General features: G+C 46.4%; 1 protein-coding gene across 1 annotated transcript; it reads left to right on the top strand.

The window, feature by feature from the left end:
* The first annotated feature begins 14,856 nt into the window (after positions 1 to 14,856).
* Positions 14,857 to 17,632, top strand: LOC105981029 (golgin subfamily A member 2-like). The gene is made up of 2 exons (XM_013010015.1): positions 14,857 to 15,962; positions 16,009 to 17,632. Exons 1-2 carry the CDS (start codon positions 14,857 to 14,859, stop codon positions 17,630 to 17,632), a joined length of 2,730 nt encoding a protein of 909 aa, XP_012865469.1.
* The last annotated feature ends 10,177 nt before the right edge of the window (positions 17,633 to 27,809 follow it).

Here is a 27,809-nt window from a genome sequence, read left to right as displayed (position 1 = left end):
GACCGCACTCCAGGTCCTCAGCGAAGGCGGAGGGTGCCCAGGAGGGCTGTCGGCTGCCACCAGATCACGCCGACACGTCCCAGCCCGTGCTCCTCAGGTTCAGGGCAGGAAAGTGCACATGTGCCGCTGCGTTCCCGCTAGTTCATTGGGGATAAAGAGTCTCACAGAGGCTGGGAAGGTGGCTCAGTGGTAGAGTGCTTGCCTCACAGGCACGAGGCCCTGGGTTCGATTCCTCAGCACCACAGAAGCAGAAAAAACCAGAAGTGGAGCTGTGGCTCAAGTGGTAGAGCACCAGCCTTGAACTGAAGAGCTGAGGGACAGCGCCCAGGCCCAGAGTTCAAGACCCAGGACCGGACCCCAAAAAAAGAGTCTCACAGATGTTCCTGCCCAGGCTGGCTTTGAACCACCACCCTCAGATCTCAGCCTCCTGAGTAGCCAGGATGGCGGGCAGGAGCTGCTGGCTCCTGGCTCAAGGATGACTGTTAATATCATTGAACGTACATGCACATGGAAAGGAAGTACAGCATCGCAGGCAGCGCATGCATGTGTGCTTTTAGAAACTGTTACGATCCGTCAAATGTAGTTTCTCAATGAGCCAGTGGGGGACGGAGAAGCTCCCCACCCGGACGAAAGCAGGCCTGAGACGCCGTCCACCCTGGCGGGAGGGAGAAAGGCTTCGGAGAAAGGCTCGCATCCTGCACAGGGCTGGCCCGGGCCACCTGCCGCCCCAGGGAAGGCCATGTGAAGGTGCCCAGAGCCAGAGTGCCCTCGGCCCCGCACACAGAGGCAGGAAGAGGGATGGGTTAAGGAAGTGAGAAGGAAAACCCAGAAAGGGAATAAAGCAGTGCTTCCTCTAAGGGCCTTGAGCCATGGGAGGGGAGGGGAGAGGAGGAGAGGGAGGGCAGGGCAGGGCAGTTAGGGGCGCAGAGGGCAGCACCGCTGCCCAGATCTGAGAGCTGAGCCAATGTCTGTTTCCAGAGGATGCGAAGCACGCGAGTCAGAGGAAGTGTGTGCAGCCAGCTGTGGGGGTCCGGCCTGTGCCCACAGCCCCTGGGCGGGGAGGCTGGGGTTCTGGAATTCCAGGCCAGCATGGGCTGCTTGGTGAGGTTGAAGTCAGCCTGATTAACACAGTAAAAAAATCCCTGTCTTAAAAATAAAAAGCCCATGGGGAGGCAAGTAGAATCCAGGAGATCCATGGGCATCCTCTGAAGACACCCTAACGGGCTTATTGAAGAATGTTTTGATTTGTACGTAAGTCCATGCTGCCAAATAATGGCTGATTTCACTGCCAACACGTTGGTTTTTGGGTAACGTAACTTGTACAGATTAAAAGGGGGTTATGGCACTCACCTGTATATTGGGGGAAATGTGTTCAACCCAAGCAACCCATCATTCCTATAAATATTTTAAATATTAAGGTTCGGGGTGCAAACCTTTACCCTCTCTCGCTGTTGTTCCAACATCTTGAAAGAACAATTTAAACTTGTAACAAATCGCCTGAAAATTGGTGGGTACAAAGTTCCTTTTAAAATATAGACCAAAGAGCACATAACTTTAGTGTTTCTTTATCTATGCCATCGATCATTGTCTTCCTCTCTCCACACATGCTTTATGCTCACATCAGTCTCTTCAACATTTTAAATTCCATTCGTCTAAAATATAAAACTCTATACCTCTGATGTATCACTAATGCTAATAGATAAGATCACCCAATTATAAACTTCAGTTTGCTCTTATGAATGCAGCAAATGAAGCCATGGAAGTCAGCGAGATGTCATTTTGGATAAGGTTCCATTTCTTTTTAAATGTTGTTATTTCGGAGTTGGGTGTATATCATCATCGATAAAACAATAACAGATGTCTTATTTGTGAATTCCTCTCCTGTCTGCCTCACAGCCATGATTTTACTACTTGTAAAGGATTACAGAATATTACTGGAGGATTTACAAGAGGTCTCTGCAGTATTTATTTAGAAGCCAAGTATAATATTGTTTTTCCGGACCCATTAACCAACACAACTTAATCCCGACTCAAAATAGCTGTGTTATTCCTTTCCTTAATCAGCCTGTGTGATTACAGGTCCAGAACCTTCCTGTTGATAAAAGTTGGATCAGTCACAATAGCAGATGTCAGGTGGGGGTAAGAAGAATTCATCTTTCTGCTCTTATGGAAACCTCGGAAGTCATCTTTTGCGGGAGGTGTGATGACAGGGTCCCCCCCCTCAACGCATAGGGAATGAGTCTGTTACTTTTGAGATTGTGGTGCGGGTTCTTATTGGAAGGTTTGGAACTTGCCTGTTTTCAGGCTTCATCCGAGTTTTTGTTGTGTCTTATGAATTGGTGAAGAGAGGAGGCAGTGGGAGTTGTGGACTTCTCCCAATATTTCCACCGCTTCCTTTGCGAATCCTCTACTGGAAAGAAAGCCAGGGGACAAACCTCGAAGCTTCACAGTCTTGGGCTGGGTCAGCGGGGCCGGGTCTTGGAGCACTGTGGGAGGAGCGGCAATGGTCACAGACGTGGTTGACTCTTGGAAGACAGTCGGCCGGCTTTCGTAGTATTTCAGGAATTGCCCACAAGAGCTCGTTTAGCGGTCCCGTGACCCATCAGAAGCATGGGGGAGCTCTGACTTGCTAGAAGCTGCGGCCTGTTTCTCCTGCGCGTTGGACAGTCAGACCTGCGCCGTATCGCATCTTATTCTCTGTTGTTCTCAACGTGTGCTGGATCTAGGGTCTAGTCAGAGAGTTGCACTGTGCATATTTCATGAAGAGGCAGAGCAGTATAGGGAAATGGGGACCTAGCCCTAGAAGAGCTGAGAAGCCAGGACGCCCAGAAGTCTGGGACCGCTGGAGCCTTTCTGCCCCACACCTGAGGGCCAAGTGAAGCAGGGATGCTTTAGACCTAAGAAGCCAGGGCTTCCCAGGGGGAGTCGAAGCCCCACCAAGGGTCACCAATGGGATCCGGGCCAGGAAAGAGCTAGAAGCACGGAGGCCATGGGATGGCCGGGAGGCGGTGTTTCCCCAGCCCAGGGAGATTCTAGGCCTGTGGAAGGGGCGTGGCCCAGGTTGCCGCCTTTAATAACCACCCAGGGGTCAGACTCCACTACCGCCCACGTTTACCTAGCAGAGCCATCTCCCCGCGGAGGCGTTGGTAGCCTATCCGTTCCGTTATTCTGTTATTTGTTGTTGGTATTGACGGTGCCCAACTTCTACAGAGGCCTCTTCATCTTAGCTCTGAGACCAAATGCCGTTTTTATTAGGGCTATGATTATAAATTGCATGAGGTTTTAATTGCTTTATTATTAGTGCTTATATGTTCAGTGTTCCCCCCACACCCCCGAATATTGAACTTTTCAGGAACGCATGTATCATAACACAGTAGACACACTCCTAAGTAAAAAACATATCACTTGGTATTATTTCAAAATACTATATGGGGAAGAGATCAATATAGATCGTTTGTTTGCTCGTGCAGCATCTATTAAATGTCTCTGTACTTGGCAAATTCAAACGCATGCCAGACACTGGGAGAGCCCCTCTCCTCCACGAGTTTACATGCCGACCGTAAACAGATTGTTGAGAACAAAGGAATACATGTGACCGTGGAAGCAATCCCAGAATGATGAGTCAGGAGCGGGCCCGAAGGTTCTTCCTGTGGGGGTCAGGAAAGACAGGACGTTGGCATGGTCTTAAAAGATGGAGGAGAAAGGCGTGGGTGCAGGTGGGAGAGAACAGCGCCGGTCACGGTGGTGGCATGGGCACCGTGTGGAGCAGCAGGGGAGAGCACGCAGAGCGCAGCCGGCGCCGCCAGCCGCGGCTCCACTGCTCCCAGGCGCCGTGTGGAGTGGAGGGCACGTTCTCCCACCAGCCAGCTCCGGCCGACGTCCGGAGGGAGAGACGTAACTTGATGAGAATTGTTTTCCGAAAAATCGCTGGCGCCTACACGAGGAATGAACTCGAGGGGACAAAGACAGATGCCAGGGACGTCAGAGGGGAGGCAGAAGTGATGAGGGCCCGAGCCGGTGGCCGTGAGGGTGATGAAAAGGGACTTTAGCCAGAGGACATTTCTGCGGGAGAACTGACAGGTCTGATGATCGATTAGATGTGGAAAATAGGGGACATACGTCAAGGATGCTAGCCCAGGCAACAGGGTGCAGGGGAATGCCAGCGGCCGAGGTGCAGAATTCCAGGGGCACACAGGGCTGTGGATGCAGACGGAGGATTCTGGGCCTCTATTTTCACAATGTCGGCTCTTTCAGAAGTAGACTGGGCGCCTTGTTTTCTGCAAGACAGTTGCAATATTGGGGGTGGAGAGGCCAGGGTTGAAATGTATTCAAGATAAACGCATTATGTGCATGTATGGAGGCAAAATAATGAAACTCATTAAACATTGTTTTAAAAAAATGAGGGGGAGAGAGAGTAAGCGAGGTCTGAATGTGATCAAAGACCGTTTGTGCATTATGGAAATAGTACCACAATACTCCCTGGACAAGGAACACACACGAATGCAAAGAAGATATTCAATCACTTGGTTTATACGCAATAGCCAAATAATAGGTGGCCTAATTTTCTGATCTGTTGAGTTGAGTTTTACTCAGAGATGTTTACAAAGAGATCCAGTAAAGATCTATACTCTCAACATTTGGAAATATTATTAAAAGCAGCCATGTGCATTTCCAACCTGAAAAGCATCTGTATGGGTTGGTAAGCACGCAGTGTGGAGATTGGGAGAGAAACAGTAAAATCTGGGGTGGGAGCTGTGTGTGTCGTAACAAAGGAGAGACGCGTTCTCACGGAGACGCTTGTAGTTCCATAAAGAAGGCAGCACACATCCGTGAATTAATAGGAATATATATTCTAATTAATTGACAGCAAGAGCTGATGATAGAATGAAAGAATAGATCTCCAGCTCCCTAAGCAAGCGCCCAGACACAGCTAAATAAATGGCAGAGACTCTGTGAGGCTCTGTCGCTATAATATATGAAGCAGTCTTACCATAATCAGCCTCTGTTTTCCTGTCCTCCAGCTATTATTTTGAATTTGGGGCTCTTTTTTACACTTATATTTCATAGGCCCAAAAGAGGAAAAAAAATCTCGAGATGGAAATTAGAACAAAGAGAAAAATTTTAAATTCAGGAAGAACATTGTAATTCAGACAAAATGGCCAGCACATGGAATTCTTGAGGAGTCTGAGACTTCTATAAAAATAAGGAAGAGCCAAGGTGTTTTTTTCTATAAGAAGGGCTGGGTTATCTGGGACCATCAATATTTTCTTGCCGTGGTCTTTTGACCAAAACATTGTCATAAAGAGGATTAGGCTTTAAAACACAATCTTCTCTGCAGTAAATTAATATATCACTTTGCCTTACTAGTAGTCTGTTCAACAAAACATCAAGCAGGTTGAGGGGACAGCTCTGTGCTTGCCTGGTATACATGAGGCCCCTGATTCTATTCTCCAGCACTAAAAAAAAAAAAAATCAGATTCATCTACATACATATCAGATCTCTAAGAGGTGTTTAAATAAATCAAGCTAAAAGGGCAGAGGAAGCCGTTTCCTGAAACCTGAGCACTGGTCTAGACTCTTGACTTCCATGTAGATTTTTGCAGGCGGTTTGCTTACCAAAAAGAGAGAGAGAGAGAAATGCTAAACATGACACTTGTGAGTTTTTATTGTCCTGATTTTGCAACACAGAAACATTTTAAACTAAACTATTCATACAAGCCTTTTATTTTAATATGCAATTGATTAACTAGTATTGCACGTAAAGAGAGAATAATTGTAAATTGCCCAAATAGTCTATAAATATTCCCCTTAGGAGTGCCAAAATTGCAAGCCGTAATAATATGAGAGTGATAGAAAACTTGAGTCAACTTCTGTAAATTAAAATCTATTTCTTAATGATGTCTCTACCAAACCAATGTTACCATTACCATTTACTGAGTAATTGACGTGGGGCCAGGCTGCGTGTGGGAGGAAGGACATAAAGGCAAATAAAATTCAATCTCTGCTCTGTAAAAATTAGTAGTTCCAAGGAGAAGTTAAAAGTAGGAACAGCTGCTTACAAAAAGCTAGGGTAAATGCTTCTTCTCTGTACAGTGTCATCATTTATACTCGATGTGAAGAGAGCTCACTACAGGATCCCGACCGTACGAAGTTCCCAATAAATAGAAAAGATGAGGCAGAGGTCTGGGCCGTGGAGCAGCGACCCTGGGGCCAGTGTGAGGCCCTTCATGCCGGGCGTAGAAATGGCGCTTGCTGCTGCTGCAGTTTGGGGCTGCAAGAGTAGTGGGGAGCGAAGGCTCGGAACAGGGTTGGAGCGGATTGTCGGCACGGCAGCACCTTAAAGCCTCACTGTTTACCCAGACTGGCATATGTTTTAACTCAAGAGAAAATTGCTCATAAATCTCTTGGCTTCGTACGCGTTTCAATCCTGTTGTGGGAATTGGGAGTTTGGCATCTTTACACTCCAGAAGACTCCAACCACTTCTTAAGACTCTGCTTGTAAATTTTTTTTTTTTTTTTTTTTTAGCTCAGGACATCACAAAAGACACCAGATTCCTAGGGATCCCACACAGAGATTCTAGGAATTTATCCATTAACTTTGTTCTCTGCGAGGTTTTCTGAAATTGCATGAAGGATTATCTTGCGATGCACAGTACGAGGCAACACTGGAAGGCTCCGGGAGCTTGGACTCAAGAAGAAACACCGAGGGGGTGTTCTGTGCTCCTTTACAGCTCTGCAAAATCTTCGTATTGTGCCACACAGAGGAATGAATTCTGAAAGGGAGTCAAACAGTAGGAGGGCCCCGCTGACAGCTGGATCTGTTGGAAAGCTGCTCACTTATGAAAAATGCTGCGAGGAAAAGCGGTGCATTTCCTGCTTGGCATTCGCTTTAATTCAGCAAGACTTTCCTCAAAAAAAAAAAAGAAAGTAAAATAGCAAGAATATGGTAAATGAAGTGCATTTTTATTTGTTTATGGCTTGAGAGTTTCTGCCTGGTAAAAAAGCAACAAGGCCTAAAGGCAGAGGAATCTTGCCTCTCAAAAGGCAAACACTGCCGATGGGAATAAAAGTTGAGCGAGGTATTAGGAGACTGTGCATTGCTCTCGTGGGGGAAGCGTACCTCCATCTGGGAGACTCCGAGGCTCATTCAGGCCACCAGGGTACCCGTTAGCACATGGCTGTTGTAATTCACTAAATGGAACCCTGGTGGCCTGAAAGAATCAATGCTACCAAAGAGACAAACTTACCTACGGGGAGCAAATTAGGTGTTAGCAGAATGTCTGATTATTTTGCCATTTGTATTTATGGAGTCAGTGAGTCAACAAGTATTTATTGATGCCCCACCCGCTGCCGTTGCTGTGTGGCTCAGTCATGAACGTATGGGCAGTGTGGGTACTTATTAGTGGTTAGACACAGTTGCCTGCCCTCAAGGAGATTTACAATCTAATCAAGACGATAACTGTCCTTGGAAATAGACACATGAATAAATACCAGAGAAAATTAGGAAGGCTGAGTTGCAGGTTTTCTTGACACTTTGGGAAATGCAATATCCATAAATCAGGATAAACCTTCTGGAAGTTCAACTTTGAGGGTGTTTTTTTTTTTTAAAATTACTTGGTTCCTTTCATTTGGATTTTTTTTTTGTCTGTGTGTATTGTTTGTTTTTATTTATTTATTGTGCTGATGCTGGAGCTTGAACTCAGGGCCTGGATGCCGTCCCTGAGCTTTTATACGCAAGGCTGGCATTCTACCACTTGAGCCACAGCTTTTCACTTCCAGCTTTTGGGTGGTTAATTGGAGATACAAATCTCACCGATTTTCTTGTCTGGGCTGGCTTTGAACCACAGTCCCCAGATCTCAGCCTCCTGAGGAGCTAGGATTACAGGCGTGAGCCACATGCCACTGTCTGTTTTTATAAACTGAAACAACAGCAATACATAGATGCCATATTTATCACCAGTATTGGAGCGGTATATAAAACTCCTAAGCGCAATAGCAATTTAAAAATTCTTGTTTGAAACCATTTTGTGGTTTTACTCTTATTGTTAATTAGAAGATAAACTTTGAGCGGAGATACGGTTGCTGCTGGCAGAGGATGTGCATGCGAGCAGTCCTTGAGAAAAGCCTTCTGTATGTCTGAACAGAGTGGACGGTTGGCAGGCAGAGAGGGGAGACAGACCCTGGACAAGGGGAGTTGAGCTGCGTCTCCTACAATGCTCTTCCCAGGAAGGAGCTCAAGGAGTAACTGAAGGCCAGGATGTAGCTCAATGCTGGAGTCCGTCCTCAGCACACACAAGGCCTGCACGCAGCCTTCAGCGCCCAAAAGGACAAGGAAGTCTTTCCTAGTGAGTATGTAGTATGTAGACAGACTGGCGAATAGTGCTGGCTTCTTCCCCTGCATTTCATTATCGTCCATGACAGCAACAGAGGAACAAAGTTTTGAGCAAAGAACTGCAGGGTTTCTGCCTTCGGACGCACCTCCTCGGGCCTGGTCTTCTGTAACACCTGTCTCTTCACGCACAAGGTGCTTCAAGGCACAGCCTTTCGCTCAGGCATGTGTACGCAGAGGCTTAGGCCACAGCACAGAATCTCTGAGTTCATGTATTACTTGTGTGGGGATATACAGAGCTTAAACCAGCCTTCTGGTAATTCAGGGCACACCTGAGCTCTACCAAGTACGTACACGCGTGGTCCATGTTTGCTTATTCACTCTCTAGCCCTACAGCACTAAGCTCCAGGTCTGCATTTTTTTTTGAGTATTTCATATTCTCTCCCTGATGGGTGATCAATCAACAGAATTCTTTTCACTGCTGTATGAGAAAGAACAGGCTTTAAAAAAAAAAAAAAAGCAAGAGATTACAATCTTAAGGATGATAGTAGGAAATAGTACATAACCAAACAAGCTCACTCATATCCTAAAACCAACCTGAAATCCACTGAGTTAGTAACAGTAACATAAATACACCTCCAAAATAAGTTATTACCAATTTAAATAAATTGGTGTGGAGGGCTCATCTCAGGGCCTCGCACTTGCTAGGCAAGCTCTCTCCCAGAGCTCAATCCCGGAGCCCCCTAAAAACGTCTTTACAAATAAGAATTCCAAGCTGGGTGCCGATGGCTCACACCTGTCATCCTAGCTACTCTGAAGACTGACAGCTGAGGCTCATGATTCAAAGCCAGCCCAGGCAGGAAAGTCCGTGAGACTCTTATCTCCAATAAACCACCAGAAAACTGAAAGTGATACTGTGGCTCAAGTGGTAGAGCACTGGCCTTGAGCTAAACAGCTGAGGGGTAGCGCCTAGGCCCAGAGTTCAAGACCCACAACCAACGACAACAACAACAACAACAAAAAGGATTTGAGAGCTGTGTTCCAACCAGTTCATCTTGACACGCTGACTCCCAACCTTTCCACTAACACCTCCCAAAACAGGACTCTTTTTTTTTTTCCCCCGTCAGTTACCGGTGCTCTTTCTCTTTTGCTTGTTCTATTCTCAGATTTGTTCTTTTTTTCATCTTTACTTGGCCCACAACACCACAACAACCACAGACAGTGGAGAGGGGGTAGAGAAGAGGATTGCTCTCAGTTAATAGATTCTGATTTAATAGCTTCTTCCATCACAGATGTTGACATTTAAAACTTAAAAAATCGTCTGAGTTTAAACCTTGTCTGAACTTGACAGCATATAAGTAATGAGCAGGAGCGTGGGGACCCCTGCACCTGGGTCTGCCCCCTAGGGAATTCCTGGCTGGGGCTCCGCTGTCATCCCCCAGGTATGGCAGACAATGGGGAAGAATGCCTAGCAGGCCTCCCTCACCAATCCAGTGCAAGCTGTTAGCACAGCACTGGTGTTTCAACATTCCTTGGGCTTTACCATCTTTCTGTTCATTTTAAATGAAGAAGTCAGAGGCAGATCTTATCAAATCCATGATATTGTTAAGAGCACTTGCAGGCAGCTTTAAAAACAAGAATTACTTACATCAACCTACTTTATTGCTTCATTTTCTGACTCCAAAGGACACAAAGTAGACTGAAGCAATTTAACATGCCTGTAACCTACAATTTCACCTCACCCCGAGGGCCTATTTCGCCTCTTGCTTTCGTTTTTTTCTAGACCAAATCAATAGAGGGAGAATCCAGCCAAGACACATGTCATAACTGTATTAAAGGTCAATGAGGTTTAAACAAATTGGGCCCCATTCATAAATAATTGACTCACTTTATACCGGGCACAGGGCGAAATACTGTGCACCCAAAACAGCTTTAAGGTTAATTCTACCTTCGGTTGATGACACTGGGAGCTAGGCCTAAACCCATGCTTGGGTCTGAAAGTCAGCTACCAGCCAAGGTGTTCTCTTTGGCAAAGTTACTCTCCAGCTGTACAGCCTCCAGGTATGGCCTCCTCTTCCCGGCCTCTATTTTCATTGCCTGGACAGGCTGTAACTGCCAGGAAGGCTCGAAGGGGCCTATCCATTCTGCGGTGGTAACTCACTGTATTCGGGGAAATTCGAGGCTATGGTTGCATTTGTTTAATTGGCAAATCACAGGCAAGAACCCAGTACTGGAAGGAGATGTAAGGGGAGCTAATAAAGGATCTCCTGGGGAGGTTTTCTTGTCACACGTAGATGGCTCCGCCATGCTGCCCTTCTGCTCTCGTCTCGTCCTGAGTAATAACCAGATGCTTAGATCTGTGACAGTCATCTCGAAATGGAATTGACAGGTGAGAAAATAAAAATCTAATTTCTAAGTAGGGTGAAGAAAAAAAAATGGAAAGAGCTTGGGCCTTTTAAGAAGCTGTTAAGCTGCCATGCATTCCCAGACATGTTGCTTTGTGAGATAATTAAATGTCTCTATTGTGGAAAGCCAAAAGCTCCCCTCACCGGTCTCCACGGCGGGGAGGGGTCCCTCTTCTCTCAGAATTTATTACTGATTCAGGGAAATAATACAAGAAACTGTTACGAGTAATAGGAAAGTATGGAAGCCACAAGGGAGGAGGAAATGGCTGAGGTTTGATAGATGGGCGGGCCTCGGACCGGCCCGTGACCCACGCCGGGTCGGGGAGGTCGAGGAGAGGAGCTGTCGGAGAGTCTGCACCTAGGTCCTGGCTCTGCTGCAATCCTGAGCCTGTGGTTGGAACCCCTCCGACCTTAGCTCCTCTTGAGGGCTTCAGTGGCTGTCAGCAAAACCCTTGGGTAAAGACCCTTGAGCCAGGCAGGCCGCCTACCCTTCTCCCAGGTAGATGGAATGGCAGCTGTGGGCCACACGCCTGGCTGGTGGCTGACACTAAGTCTTAGGAATGACAGCCTGGGTTAGCCCCAGCTGGTGATCTTCCTATCTGTGCCTCTTGAGTAGCTGGATTACAGGAATGTGCCCCCGCGCTTGGCCCTCACTGAGTATCTTAACAAGGAAAATCACACCATCGAGTCCCACTCACCGAGTGAACTGGGGTATTACGCTTGCAGTATAAATGAGTACTGCCCATGTTATCACTGCTGCAGCTCTCTCCTGAACAGATAGATTGCAATCTACAAATCTTCTCTCAGTGGAAGAAATAGATGGTACTGCCCTGCAGGCTGGAAATTAGAATTTGGGTTTGTTTTTCCAAATACTAAATTGGATTTTGGAAGAGGAAGGAAAAACGATTAACACTATTCAAAGGGGAAAAGATTAACTAGTTTTCAATAAACAACAGCCAGACAATTGAATGTCCACATGCAAATAAGTAGAGGTGTCTACATTGAAGTCTTTATCACCTTGGATTATGCAGTGTTGGTGTGGAATCAACAAAAGAATAGAGATGTTGACTCGTGGCAAAACGAAGCCTCCCCTTCCTTGATCTCACCACATAGAAATCACTATGTGGCTCAAGCTAACCTTGAACTCACAATCCTCCACCCCCAGCTCCGACCACCACAGCCAACCGCTATGCCAGTTTTATATCTGACAAAATTTGAGCATGGGAAGATTAGGTAATGCATGTGGCTTCCATGTAGCACAAACAGACATTAAACACAAGCACGGGTGCGCTGCTATTCAATGCTGAGATGGATCTTCCTGCCCTACAAGCTGATTGTGTGCAGAGCTTCCTTCCCAACTTTAAGTTCAATTACCGAATGCCGGCAGTCTGAAATTGGCCATGATGGAGACAGTAAATATTTGCACCTTGGAAATTGCTAAGCACTTGGAATGCTGTCTTTTTATGGACAACCAGTTTATCTGCTCTTCACTGTACTAGTCAGCCTTTGTAGTCACCACTAAATACAATGACTTATTTAAGAAATACACAATAAGGACATTTAGAAATTTCTATCTAGTATCAAGAAAAACCATCCATTTAAATATTTGAGCTATAACCCTTCTTCTTCTTGACACCTACTATATTTTGATAAAAACAGCTTTACTAATTCTGAAAGTGTGAGACATTCTATTCTCAAATTCTATTCTTATGTCATAGCAGCAAAGTTTTAGAAGGGTAAAGTCAGTAAATAGGAAGCAATAATCAGGATTGAATGTATCATGACCAAGAATCAACATTATTATGTATGTTTTTGCCATTCTCTGGACAAGGCTATTTATGAACCATAAATGTTAAATATGCAATTTTTCTCTACAGCATTCTTCTTTTACCAAGTAGAATTTGAACATAAAGATAGTATAGCTACTTCATAGCAAGCAACTGATGCAAAGTGATGAACTTATTTACAATGTGAATCATGACTTATGAGAGGACAAATTTTTTTTAAAGGGAAGTCACATTAGAGATATAGAGACATGAGAACATCAAGTTTTCTTCCTTCCTATTAAGTCAGAGCAAACTAATTGCTGTTTAAATTTTCTAAATCTACTGTCTTCCTGAGTTGAAGTTTTCCACTCTCAAGAAGTGTTTATTTTCCAACATAGTGTCTTGTGAGCATCGCTGTTGCATTGGTTCACCCTTTGTCTTTTTTCTCACCATTTTGTGATTCCCCCTTCCCTTCCCCAAATCAGATAAACATATGCAGGAGACACAGGGCACTGAGCTCCAAGACAGTGATAACAAGGAATAAGCCAAAGGGGGAATAAAAAATACCTTCACACTTTATATATATTTTTAAAAAACACTCTTTTTTCCATATCTTGGAGTTCATTTCAATTAGTGCCATTAGGTTTTAAACTAGGTCATTGTACCCAGAATAAGATTTTGCCCAAAGAGGTAAACAGTTGTGTGGAGAAAAAGAAATGTGTATTTCTTTACATTGCTGCCTAAATGGTAAGGGTCCTGGGGCCCCAAGAAAGGTGAAAAGTGTATAGACATGGGCAAATGGAGAAACATTTGCACAGAAGCAACATCTGTATTCTCACGTCATCGCTTATTTACCTATTGGACACTTTCATGTCCTAAAATTAATTTGCCTGATCTTTGTTTCCTGATAGAATTTTTCTCAGCAACATAACTCTGAATCTCCTCAGTCCCAAACCACAGAATCTTCTATTCTTTCTCCTTCATTAGTAATCACTTATTAGGAAGTAGATCTTGTACCGTGGTGTGTGTGTGTGTGTGTGTGTGTGTGTGTGTGTGTGTGTGTGTGTGTGTGTGTCGTGAGTCACGTGTGTTGTGCTGGGGGAGGGGTCGGTGGGGGGGGGTGAGGCTAGCCAGCCAATGGCAGTGCAGCAAAGATGACTGGGCCTTGCCATCACAGCCCCAGCCTGAGGGCCTGTAGCCCAGGCCAGTCTTGAACTGGCTATGTAGCTCCAGCTTGTTTTGAACCCATGATTGATGCTCCTGCTGGGATCACAGGTGTGGACCACCACAGCCAGCACAGCTTTTCATGGGAAGGAAAAGCCAGCCGCACAAAATGAACTCATCAATCACTTCAGCCCCACCCCCTCCCCAGTGCTGCAGTTGATGGCCCAGGGCTCCGGAGTGGTTGAGGGCAATCCCAGAAGCATTCTTGACAGACTGGACAGCATTTGGGTGGGACTAGTTAGTTGGCTGCATGGTTAACCGCCTGACTTTACTCTGGAGTAGTAGTCCTCACGTGATTGTGTTTCTGAACTCTCTGTGATCACAGCCAAAGTGTGGGGAACATGTGCTCAGTAAGATTTCATTGAAATGTAGGAAGAAGATGATTTCCACAGCCTCAAGCTCCCTTTAGGCTAGGAAGTGTTTGCTATGCATGGCCTCGCTGTGCTGAAGGCAGCATGGCCAGTTCTGATGGAGAGGAGCCCTGGGCCTAGGAGGTCCCTGTGCTGCCCAGTCCCAGAGAGCCTGCAGGAGCAGGGTGTACCAAAGCCACTGCAAACCACTGCGCCTCCCTGATCAGAATGCCAGAGTCAGCAAATATGATCCAAACAGCACTAACTGCATGGCATGGAGACCTGAAGACGTCTGACACGGGCAGACCTGAAGGGCAGTGGGAAGTCTGGTGGAAACCCTGGTGACCACAGTTGTGTGCTGGGAACCAGGAAGGGTGACTTGTAAAACCGTGCACCAGTTCCCAGGGGAGGTCCCACTGTGCTGCCAAGGAAACTGGACAGGATGTGTGGGGATGGGGCCACAGGAGCAGCTGTCATTGTGACTACCCCATTCTGCCTGGGTCACAAGATTCTGGCCACACCCTCCCCATTTTTACCATGTTTTTCTGACCAATGGGATCCAAGAATAGAGGCCACGCCCACCTTCCATGCTGCCTAGTAGCACTGGTATTCCCTCAACTGGCTCACACCACTTACGGAGTGGTGAGGGAGCAAATCGAGGTGAATCGAGGTGACATACTTGGTGCATCGAGGTAGATATAGTTGGTGGTGACTGGAGAACGGACGTGACATCCAAGAGCCTGGGAATGTGGCCCCCACATCTTCCCCGACCCAGTGCTAGGATGTCTGAACAAACAAGACTGAAAAAGTTAGCCGCAGGAAAGAGACTTCTGCAAGAATACCAGCGGAGGAATGGTCCTGCCCGATCTGCAGAACCCAAGAGAAAGAAGAAGACTAAGAAAGGAGGTAACCCCAAGACAAACGCCCCCGGGGCCGGTCATTCAGCTGAGGGTGTGGCCAAAGACCACACAGGCCTTGAGCCTCCCCCGCTTCTGGGCACAGTCAGAGCTGCTGGGGTCAAGAGTGACCCGGGTCCCTCCACCACCGAGGACCTCGAAAGGTGCTACCAACACCTGGTGCTTGCCCTCGATGCCAGCAGAATACAAAACGAGCAGCTCTGCAGAGAGATCGAACAACTGAAGCAGGAGAATAAAGAGCTGCAGGAGCAGCAGGAGGAGACCGCCTGTATGCGCGAGTCACTGGGAGCAGAGCTGGAGCAGTACAAGCTATCAGTGCAGATGGTGGCTTCAGAGAAATCCAGTTTACAATCTGCCCTGGCCCACATGTGGCAGGTGGCCGACGGAAGAGCCCTGGAGCGGGACCACCTCACCAGCCGCCTGCAGGCTGCAGAGCAGCGCATGAGGGAGCTGGAGATGGAGCTGTCTGCCATCTCCACCACGCAGACTGACACTGAGCTCCACAACCTCAAGCTCACGAAAGCCCTGAACCGCGTGACGCTGCAGCTCCAGCAGAAGAGCAGACGCTGTGAAGACCTGGAGGACGAGAACATGGAGCTGCGGGACAGGCTGGACGCGCTCCTGATGCAGAAGGCCAACATGAAGATCCAAATCAACAAGTGCCAGCGGGCGCTGGTGGAGCGCGCAGAGTTGGAAAGACAGCTCAAGAGCATGAGAGAGCTGGCCACCACCTTCAAGCTGGAGAGAGACTCCCTGGAGGAGGACCTGAGGGTGGAGAGCTCTATGGGGAAGGAGAAGGCCCAGCAGCTCTTAGAGGAGGTGGGCAGGCTGAGAGAGGAGAAAGAGCAAGGGGCCAGGCAGGTGTTGGAGCTGGAGGGCGAGCTGGTGGGGCTGAGAGAGCAGCTGGCAGAGCTGCAGCGCCCTGCGGGGCCATCTCAGGCTGAGCAGCGGCTGCAGGCTCAGGCCCTGCAGTGGCAGAAGGAACTCAAGACCCTGGAGGAGCAACTTCACCTCCAGGTGGAGGAGAACCAGAGCCTCCGCGTCCAGAGCCTGGAGCAGCAGCAGCGGCTATGGCTACTGGAGAAGAAGGCGGAGGAATGGGATCAACATGCCGAGGACCGGCAAGATCCTGGAGACGATGAAGGAGCAGGAGATCAAGAGACGCATGCTGGTGTGCAACCGCGAGCTGAACGAGCAGCTGGCCCAGCTGCAGGACGCCTGGCAGAGGCTGAGCGCTGAGAAGGACTCGCTCGCTGGACTCCTGCACGCCGAGCAGCAGGAGAAGAAACATTTTCAGGAGAAGCTGGAGCAGTGGGAGGAGACGTTCAAAGAATGGAAGGAGATGGCTGAGTCCAAGCACCAAGAGGCCCAGGAGCTGCAGGGCCAGTCCCTGGCCCAGCTGCAGGAGCTCAGAGCCACCTGTGAGCAGCACCTGGCTGCCCATCAGCAGCTGAGCACGGAGAAGGAGGCCCTGCAGCAGCACCTGCGGAGGCAGACCCAGCGGCTGGAGCAGCTGCAGCAGAAGCAGGTGCAGAGCACATTGGAGGACCGGATGGTGCCTCCGAAGTTCCAGGGCACACTGACGGGCCTGGAAGCCATGAGGCAGGAGAATGTGCAGCTGCGGGCCCAGCTGAGGCTCCTGACTCTCTCTAGAGAAGGTGGAGTGAGCAGAGGGGACAAGGGGAAGGAGGCGGCTCCCCCCACTGTGACCGTCCCAGAGGACGTGGACAACCCACATACCATGTGGGATTTTTACTGTGCAGCACTATCCATGGCTGAATCTAAGAAGGCGCAGCTCAGCCGTGAGCTGCAGGAGCAGCAGGCCCGCTGCGAGGGTCTGGCCCACCTGGCAGCCCAGTGCCAGACAGAGCTGGCGCACCAGGCCCTCTACCCCAAGACCTGGCACCACGGCGCACCTGGGGAGGGAGAGCAGGACAGCCAGGGGCCCACAAAGCGGCTGAAGATCTGCTTCACCTACGACCTGCCTGGCCAGGTGGACCAGCAGAGTCCAGCGGATGACCTCCCCCGTCGCTGCAGCCTGCTGTCAGAATGCATCAGTGCCATGGAGGAGGAGATGGCGTCCTGTGAAGAGCAGATGGGCGTCCTGGATGAGCTGCAGTGTGAGAAGGAAGAGCGCGTCCGCCGGCTGATGCAGGAGAAGACGGAGAAGAAGAAGGAGCTGCAGGAGCTGCTGCTGCACTTGGCAGCGCAGGGCACAGAGGGCCGGGACTCCAGGCCGGCGAGAGACCTCACCCCTGCTGCGGAGGCCCCCGCAGACCTGGTGGGGCCCTTGCAGGGGGAAGTTGCGGAGGAGGAGCAGGAGCACGGGTCTGAGAAGGCGCAACTCGAAGACAACAAGGAGCCTGCCCCAAGAGAAGCCGGGGTGTCTTGCTCCCCCGACAGCCCCACCGCAGGGCAGGTGGTGTTGCTGCAGCCTGGCCTCCAGCAGCACCAAGAGCATGCAGGCCCGGACAACCAGGGCTCCTTCCCTTTCATCTACAGACTTGACGCAAATGATCGGTTTGAGATAGTTGCCATCCAGAGACCTGGGGGCCAACGCCCAGAGAATGGCTCCTGCCCCCCTTCACATACTTGGGGACGTGGCCGCTGGGCGCCGCTCTCTCAGGGCTTGTTAGGATGAGGGAAGGGCCAAAAGCCAGAGACATCTCCTAGTCCACTGGTCAGCAGAGAAGGGGCCGTGTGAAGGAGGATGGGAAGTGATGACACGGGTTTTGTATTAGCTCGTTGTAATAGAGATGGTATTTTTATGAATCCCGTATTAGCATACTCACATTATTTTTGATATATTTGATGCTGATTTATGGAGCAGGCTCCAAAATTCCTTAGACTTTTTTCAGGAAAAGTTTGTATTTCCTCAAATGAGTTATTCCATTATTGAACATGATATGTTGGTGCATTCATGCATGTTTTTTAAAAAAATCATGCTCTGCACCAGCAACACTGAATTTTCTCATTTGTATTTTAATCTACTATGATGGTAGGGTACTGAGGGGTGAGAAACGGTGAAAAGGTCACTCAACCGTTTGGAAAAAATAATACTAATAGAACAATTAGAGGTGTCCTGAAGTGGAAAGCATACAGCAAATAAGTACAGAAAGGTAATTCAGAATAACTTAATACGCTTGTGAATTGTTCAAGTGTATATTCATTGAAGCCAATAAAATATTTAAATTCAAAAAAGTTTATTTTGAATTTTTCACTCCGTTCCAACTCCATTCCTTAAAAATATACCCCATACATGGGCTGGAAAGGTGGCGCAATGGTAGAGCACTTGCCTTGAGCTGAGGAGCTGAGGAACAGCACCCAGGCCCAGAGTTCAGGCCCCATAACTGACAAAAAACAAACAACAACAACAAAAAAACCCCACCTCATACAGCTGGGCATTGGTGGCTCATTCCTATAATCCTAGCTACTGAGGAGGCCGATACCTGAGGATCGTGATCCAAAATCAGCCCAGGCAACAAAGTCTGTGAGACTCTTCAATTAACCACCCCTCACAAGTGGAATTGTGGCTCAAGCAGTAGAACACGAGCCCTGAGTGTAAAATCTGAGGGACAGGGCTGGGAAGGTGGCTCAGTGGTAGAGCGCTTGCCTTGCATGCCTGAGGCCCTGGGTTTGATTCCTCAGCACCACATAAGCAAAAAAAAAGCCGGAAGTGGCTCTGTGGCTCAAGTGGTAGAGCGCTAGCCTTGAGCTGAAGAGCTGAGGGACAGCGCCCAGGCCCAGAGTTCAGGCCCCGTGACTGGACCCCCCAAAAAAATCTGAGGGACAACACTCAGGCCCCAAGTCTAAGCCCCAGGACCAACCAGTATGTACACACATGCACACACAGACACACACACACACATATATAGACACATACACACACCTTGTATGCCCAACTCAATCCTTGTAACTATTTTTGTCACTCGTTTATAGTCTTTACACTGCTTTGAGTTGCCTTTCTAAAGCACAGAGCTAATCATGGCATTTGTGGAAACACACATACACATAATGGACATCTTCGCCTTGACATAAAGTCTGAACTTCACATATGACCTACAAGTCACTAACCTAGGCCTTTAACATTGTGTGTGTATTCAACAAATATCTCTGGAACTCTCTGGACCTGGCCAGAGACTACATGCCAAGGAAGATCTGCAAATGAGATTTGTGCATACACACTAGACGAATAAATAAAAAATGAAATGACAGTCACTGAGATTAATAGATGGTAGGCTTTGGCATGTATGAGGGGTAAGGAAATGGAATCCTGTTAAAATGTACTCTGTTTCTAAGTATCACTTTTTTCAGGAGGAAGGATGTTTCAACAAATGAAAATGTATGGCCCCAGGAATAACAACAAAAATTAAGGTAAATTCACTGAACTAATTGTAAAGGGTTAAAACAATGGTGCTGGATGATTTTGTATTTTTAAATCATTCTCTCCTGTAATTTATTTTTAAGTCATTTCCTAATTAAAGTAGAATCTGGGGGGGATGATGACAGAGTTCTGTAATGTGTTAGGGTAGATTATGTATTTGTCAAAACTTGCCACAGTATTTATATAAAATCTAAACTTTTTTTTTTTGCCAGACCTAGGCTTGAACTCAGGGCCTGAGAGCTGTCACTGAGATTTCTTTTGCTCAAGGCTAGTGCTCTACCACCTGAGTCCCAGTGCTACTGCGAGCTTTTCCTGTGATTAACTGGAAATAAAAAGTCTCAGGACTTCCCTGCCTGAACTGACTTCGTTCAAACCATGATCCTCAGATCTCAGCCTCCTGAGTAGCTAGGATTACAGGCGTGAGCCACTGGTGCCAGGCAAAACCTGTACCTTTATATGAGGTGTATTACCTCTCCATTTCTAAAATATGATCTCAAAATTTATAAAAAGGCCCCTCCCATGTCAGTGTTACACAACTGAATGGTGCCTTATTTTTCTCTAATCTTATTTAAAATGAATGAGATCCATCATGGCGGGGATGGGGGGTGGTGGTTGAATGTCTGTAGGTTTTATCAGAACATACAGGGGGAAAAAAAGCTTAAAAAGTATGCAAGGACATCACCAAACAACTTACGCCCGTGTTGTTAGAAAAATCACCTTGGCTTCAGTGTGGAGGACTTTAGAGGCTGAGCGGCAGGGATATCATTAGGTGACTAATGGGATAAAGAAGACCCAGTCAGCAGCAGTAGGATTCTTGCAGGGACAGAGAAGAAACAGCTGCTGGCTGGCAAGGCAAGAACCAGGGGTTGGGGGATACCATTTTCTAAGAAAGTTAGCAGACTGAAAGGAGCTTTCAAAGGAGCTGTCTTTGAGATGGATGTGTGTGGTGCAGCAGAGGACTCATGGCCTGGGACCTTAGTCAGGACAACAGCAGGAATTAATGAGTTACAGTTCAAGAGAAAACAGAAGTGAGCTCGTGACTTGTGGAAATCCAAGTGGGCCGTGGGCAACGTAAGCCTGGAGAGGAAGAAGAGCTAACATGGAATTCAGGTCCTCTAGGTCGACATTTACAACCGGTTGGGGAAGCAAATAGGGAGTTAATGCTCTCAAGGAACTTGCCATTCTATTGCGTTGCTGTCTGTATTCAGAAGTAAAGCATGTTTGTGTGGGATCCGTGCAAGTCCGGGACAAGGCCTGTTTCTATACTACGCAGTGGAGCTAGCACTGCGGTGGAGACCTGATTCCATCACCTGTTAAAATTATCCAACTACCTCTTCCACTCCAATCTTCTTCAAAGTCTTGTCTGCATTGGAGAAGCCTTTTAATGTACTACTGATGAAGGCTAGGAAAGGTGACTAAGTATAATACCTTCGTTCTCTACGGATGACTTTAAAAATAGGAGGCTGTCAGTCTAGATCCTCTGAAGACAGATACCAAGACAAGATTTGACATGCTAGAGATTTATTGGGAAACTGGAAGCGGGGGGGGGTGTAGACAGCGAGGAGAGGGGAAGAACCATCTGACCTTGGTAAAGGGAAGTCAGGAAGGAAGGGAAGAAATCAGCAAAGCAGGCAGAAAGGAAGTCACAAAAGCAGATAGGAAAGAAGGCCAGCAAGCCTGTAGGCAGGAACCAGACTCTAGTGAGGCATTAAGAGAGGGATGGAAGTGGAGCTGTGACTCAAGTGGTTGAGCACCAGCCTTGAGCAAAAGAGCTAAGGAACAGCACCAAGGCCCTGATTTCAGGCCTTAATACCAGTACACACACACACACACACACACACACACACACACACACACACACACACAGAAAAGAGAGGGTTGTATTTAAAGGGATAATTTTCTGGCATTTTCCATTTCTATCACCTAGCTGGGATCTCAGGGTACTTATTAGAGAAAGTGAATTAAAATTGTACAGCGAATGGTATGATTATACTTCAATATATCTCCTGTAGATACAGAGGACACATAAGTGTATCTGGCTCATGTCAGGGGAGAGAGATGTTCTGGAAGGTTTACCTCAGTGTACCATCTCTGGTACATCTTGCACTCTTGGATTAGCAGGTCAATCAAATGTTCACAAATCAGATATGACTTACGGAAGTTTATGAAATGATTTGAGGACATTATGTTTTTGCTCATTTTACAAAGTAAAATGGATTTATTTTAAACTTTTCATTTGGAAATAATTTCGAATTTACCAAATGTTACGAAATAAAAATAGTGCAGTGTTAAAAGAGTACAAAAATACACGTTCTATATCTACATCAATCTTTGTTGATATGCCACGCTTTTTGTCCTTGTTTTTAAATTTTTTTTCTAATAGGGTAATCTGCATATCTATCACCATCCTTCAGTGTATATTTCCTAGCGTTAGGAAGATGATGTGACCTAACGTATATGTGAAACAATGAAATAAGCAAATCTGTCATCTGGATTCCTGTTAGTCAGTTTGCCCAATAATACCCAGTCGCTTCCTTCTGAAGAATAGGACTCAGGAGAGGGCCAAATATTGCATATTGCTGGCATATCTCTAACCTATTTTAAACAAGTAGTCATTGTATACAATACACCTAATGTACTGAAGAACCTGCGAGGGCTTGGCTGGTCCTGAGCGCTGCCCAGAGCACTGCCTCGTTCACAGCTCCCCGCTAAGTGGTGAGAGCGTGAATGAGGGTGGTGGTCACAGTAGGCGTGAGTGACGTTGGTCTTGGGCATTTTAAGTATTCCTGTCTATAATCTGAGTGTTGTTTTGTCAGTCTAGATCTGTGAGTGCCCGTGCCTGTGTGCAAATATGTGTGGGGCTTAAGTGTTCTGGAAGCGCTCGCTTCGGGTTGCTCTCTAAATCCCTTCTCATCCCTCCACCAACTTAAGCCTTTCAGCGTGCCTGGATGTGAAATGGAGATCCAAGTTCTCTGGCATGAGGATTGTCCTTCCGTGTGACTTTCCTCTGGCCAACGCTAAACTTTTACCCCTGGTGTCAGGGCTGTCATGAATCTTGGAAGTCTAGGTATAACCAGACAACAGGCTAAAAACCACCAACACAAGGTGGCTGCTGGCTGTTCTGTCAGCATGCTGACTGCCAGGCTGTCCTTGTGGTGGGAGACTGGCATCATGACCGACTTCAGTCCTGGCTCTATGAACAGGATGCCCAGGCAGGCTGTCCAACAGCCAGGGAAAGCCCCAGCTTGCTCCAGAGGGCCGGGTACCTCCTTCCCACACTGCAGCGCAGCTGGCTAACTGAGCCCAAGGAGAGCCGGCGCTGCTGTAAGGCATGCCAAGGATCTCGTTTAAGGGCTGGCTTGTGAGGATCCATTTCCTAACCTCAGAAACCTATTACTCTGTTCTTCCTATAAACCAGGGCCAAAATGAGCAGGCATGGACAAGGATATCTTGCTCATAGTGTAGTAGAAATGAAGGGAAACCGGACCCAAGTTAGGTACACAACCCAGGCCTTATGTGAGTAAAATTGTATAAAAAGTTGGATGGCAGGAATGTCAATGTAATTACTGAGGAGGCTTTCAAGTGAGGGACTGTGGATGACTTAGAGTATCTGAGCTTTCATTATTGACTATAAGAATGCATATTAGTGAGCATTAGAAAGAATTTAAGTAAAAAAGAAGAGGCATATTTATATAGACTCACCTCTAAGATAAAAGGTATAGAGAAACTGCCTAAAGTCACAAGTGAATTTCCACCTTAGTTTCCCCATATTTCCAGTAGATACAATAATGCCAGTCCACAATGCGGATACATTAGATAACTATGTAATATACTTTCATTTTCTTAAAAGAATATTCTAACTGCTACACTTGCCTTGGAGATAACTCTTTTCTTTACCTTTCCATCAATCATGGGGAAGGAGAGTTATAAATCTCGACTGACATCTTACCTGCTCTTCTGTAAGTCTAACCAAATGGGATAGCAAAAAAGGGTAATTTTAAAAATGAAGAGTCTTAGAACTAATCTCCACCTGACATGCACTTCCAATTCTAGTTTATACTGAAAGAAGTGCTTATTATAGACAGACTTGATTCCCTGCCTTTCATCCTCTCTCCCACTCCTAACAGAAACCCTCTATTCCTCCAGCATCGCTTTCAATTCCTGAATTTAAACACGTGAGAAAACCCTCAGAACATGATTCTTGTAGAATGGTCTTTGGGACAAGAAAAGTGATGGACAACTGCAGAAATTACATCTGAGGTTTAGTCCTGTGGCAAAGGGGGATACAAATTGCTTGCAAATTATCCACAAGTCCCTGATGAGGAGAAAATTGAAGAGGTTTCAGTCTTTATTCAACAAACATTCCTCTGATGTATCATATAAACACCCTGGAGAAATTGTCCCTGTGAAAATACACCTTTTATTCCTTATTCTTGTCAAATATGGTGATAATGTGTAAATGCCAATTATTAGCATTATTATTAGTATTGGCCTTGATCAGATAGTTCAAAAGAGGAATATATGCTCTGATCAATAGATTTATCATCTAAAGGAAACATGTTTCATGCAATAAAAACACATGGTATTAATTTCATATGGTACAAATTGTCTGTAAGGATCTGCACTGCTGACCTTAATAATGGACGCATTACTTGAGAACTACATAGAATAATGGTAATACTAGTGATGGTTGATACTTAGAAATCTGCAAGGAACTGGTTAGACAATTTTTCTATGTAAGAGTACATCAAAAGAGTGATGTCTTAGGCTTTGGCATTAGCCATCTGCCTTTGAATATACTCAGCTTCTAATATTAACTTTTTAAGGTACAGTACTACTCAAAATATGGTCCTCAAACCTGCAAGATCTCCAAACATTTGTGACATGTATAGACACTGGGAAGTTGAGGCTAAGCATTTATCTTAATATGACACAATAATTCTACTGAATCTCAAGGACAAATTCTATGTCTTTTCTTTTTGACTTTTATTTCTTGAGTACTTTTTATTTTTATAATTTGTCCATAACAAACTGAGGGAAAACTGGGTCCACCACACAGAGAATTTGAGAAATACTATTCTCTAGAATGTTGCAAAATAATTGGTGAAGTAAGCTGAAGGCACCTCCATATGCCTTGGTTATCTTACATGGAGAACAGATTTAATGAGCAAACTTAACCAGTAGGGCTGGAGTTGAGGATGAAGGGCGGCTAGATGAAGGAAAGTGACGACCATGGTGCATGCCTTTGCTGAGTGTCCACAGAATGTCAGCTTTTAGTAATACTGAGTAACAAAGGTTTGAGATGTTGTAGTCTGAAATAGCGGTTTGTGGGACAATGTCTGCTTGTAGTGGCTTGAGTACCCCTGGCATTTGTCATATTCAGGAACAATCACTTACCACTGACTTGCATAATGGGATGAGCATTTGGGTTTTGCTCTACTCTGACCTTCTTGGTGTTGTGGCTCCACTTTGATGGTGAAAACCAGACTTCTATGTTTTGTTTTCCTCATTAAATCAGATAATAGTCGTAGACCTCATGGTGAAAACCAGACTTCTATGTTTTGTTTTCCTCATTAAATCGGATAATAGTCGTAGACCTCAACAACTGAATTATTCTTATCTTTTATTCCTAGGAGATGGTATGATTTTGGGACGAAGGTGAAAATGACTTATTGCTCAAGGACGGAAATATAGAGAAGTGGGATTTGTTTGTCAAAGATGGTGTTATGGTTTGAAGAGTTCATGTGATGAATTCTTGGTCTCCAGCTTGTAGTGACTGCAGGTGGTTCAGGACCATTGAATGCTAAGGCCTGGCTGGAGGGCAGAGGTCGCGGGGTGGGTCCTTGGAGCGCAGGGTCCTGAGTGCTAGCCTGTGGGCGTGAGGTGAGCAGCTCCCTTCCACACTGCTTCCCCCACCATGAGGTTCCACCTCACCATGAGCCCAGGAGCAGCAGAGCCAAGTGACCATGCGCTGAGTCTTCTGAAGCTGTGGGTGAAAGTACATCTTCCTTCCAAACTGTCCTTAGTTATTTTGGTCACACAGATGATAAAAGTAATGAACAGGGTGGTATCTCAGAGTGTAAAGAGAAAAGCATAAATTCTACAGTCAAAGTGGCCAATCTTTTAAAAGTCTTTTTGGCTACACCTCCAAATGGAAGGTCAGTGGTCCTCCAATGGGCATCCTGGTGGCTGAAGCAGGATGCTGGCTATTTCAGAAAAGACACACATAGTTGAGAGCAACTCAGCCAAAGAGTGTTCAAATTGTTTTTGATGTACACTGCCATAGGGAGACCGCTAGACTTTAGAATCCGATTAAATTTAGTTCAAATCATGGTTTTGCAAATTAGTTACTAGATATTGCAAGCAAATCCTTCCTATCTTTGAGACTTAGTTTCTTAATCTATAAAGCAGGGGATATAAGATCTATTACAGAGTAATTATGAAGATTAAATGAGATAAAGAATTTAATAGGGTAATACTTATACACAATAGGTGCTCAAATATTAGGACACTTCTTTTTCTTTATTCAGTAAGTAGATGCCAGTTTGTTTTTTTTTTTAACATAGTCAATATGCTAACTTTAACAGAGACTCCATGAATAGATTGATGTTATAATATAAAAAATGTGCCAGGCACTGGTGACACACACCTGTAATCCTAGTTACTCCTGTGGCCGAGATCTAAGGATTGTGATTAAAAGCCACCTTGGGCAGATGAGACTTTTAGCTCCAATTAGCCACCATGGCGGGGACATGTTTGAACCAAAAGCAGAGATCTGGCTCAAGTGGTAGTGTGCTAGCCCTATGCACGAAAGCCCAGGGACAGCACCCAGACCCTGAAGTTTTAAATCCTAGGACTGGCACCAAAACAAAGTAATGTATTAAAAATAAACACATGCATTTGGCATAGGGGCTGAAAACTGAGCGATTCTTTCCTCCCTTTTCATTTTGCCTGGAACTCTGCTCCAATAGGAATTTTTCTAGGCATGGGACTGGGTTTATTCTTATTCTTTTAGTCCATTGTGTCAATACACTGATTAAAGTACCTTCCAATGACTCCCTTCCAAACTCTAACTACCTTAAAGTTGTTCACTATTTGTACCCTTCAGACAGATCAGGTCCACTCTCAAGTTTGTAGGCTCTGGCACATTTTCGTGGTGTGATTTCCTACTGCATTTGGGGGTCTTTCTCTTCCTTTCAGAGGATTCCTTTTCCACTGGTGAGGGTCCCACTGAGGACACTCAGGATCAGAGCGGCTGTCGGTTGTTCCAGACCATGCATTCCTTGGCTGATTGATGTTGAACAGGGAGTCACTGGTGCTTTGGCTTTTTAGTCTGTAGGCACATGGAAGGAAGTGCTAGAAGAAGAGCAGACTGGGGAACCCAGGGGTCCCTGGTGAGAGATGGGGGCAGGGTGGAGGGGAGGGACAAGGCCTTAGAGGGGAATCCCCCAACCCCATCCATTTCAAATTGTAAGTAAAAGAAACCAATTAAGTAATGACAAAACATTTGTGCTGTTTCTGTGGGTGCTTAATAAACAAAACTATTGTGAGGGCCAATGAAAAGACAGCATCACTTTGCTTTCCTCTCAGCCCCAACTCTAAACAATCTACAGGATTTGGGTCAAAACTGTAAACTGCCACTATGTTAAAAATAAAAACAGAAAAACAAACTTGGCATTTTCCTTAGGGGTTCCGAGGATAAACGCAGGACAAGAGCCAGAGAGAAGAGTTGCTATAAAAATAATGAGTACAAGCATCCTTGAACTGATGTTTTCTATAAAAGCCTGATGGCTGTGAACTGCAGAGGGAGGCTGTGAAGGGGAAAGGAATGGGGAGAATCAACCGGTGCCTGCTTATCGTCAGCTGGCTTTCATGTGAAAGTCACGGCAGGGTCAGCGGCAAACGAGCCAGGTGGCAACTCCAGGCTGTGCTGCCATAAATAAATAGTTATGTACGAATGTCACACAACCAGGGCTAGACAGAAAGCATATGTGAAGAAAACATTCTGATGTAAATATTCGGGGGTGGGGGTGGGGAAGGGACATTTTTTTCTGGTTGCTGAATTTAGGATCTACTTCTGAGGCTGGACTTTGAGATGCCTTCAGAAGATGAAATGGTGTCACACGCGCACACACAGCTGAGACATTCTTGGAAATGCAGTGTGTATTAACAAAAAAAAAAAAGGGATCCTTGCCCTTTGGCTTAGGAGAGTGTGATGATTACCTGGAGGAATGACCGAGGCTGGCAAGGCCAGAGCTCTCCCTGGGCATGACCCGGGGCCCCTTGACCTTTCCAGACCTCCAGTTATTCTCTCCCATGGGGGGGGGGGGGAACACGTGGCCGCAGCAGGACGCGGGGTCGGCGATCGGCGATCGTCCCTCAGGGGTCCCGCTCTTCCGGGGCCCCAGGCCCCGCCCCGAGGCCCGGAGGAGGC

Source organism: Dipodomys ordii, unplaced genomic scaffold (genome assembly GCF_000151885.1).
Source record: "Dipodomys ordii isolate 6190 unplaced genomic scaffold, Dord_2.0 Scaffold11, whole genome shotgun sequence".
In the NCBI taxonomy this organism is placed as follows: Eukaryota; Metazoa; Chordata; class Mammalia; order Rodentia; family Heteromyidae; genus Dipodomys; species Dipodomys ordii.
Note: the sequence above shows the minus strand (reverse complement) of the source record. Positions and strands in the feature narration are given on the sequence as shown.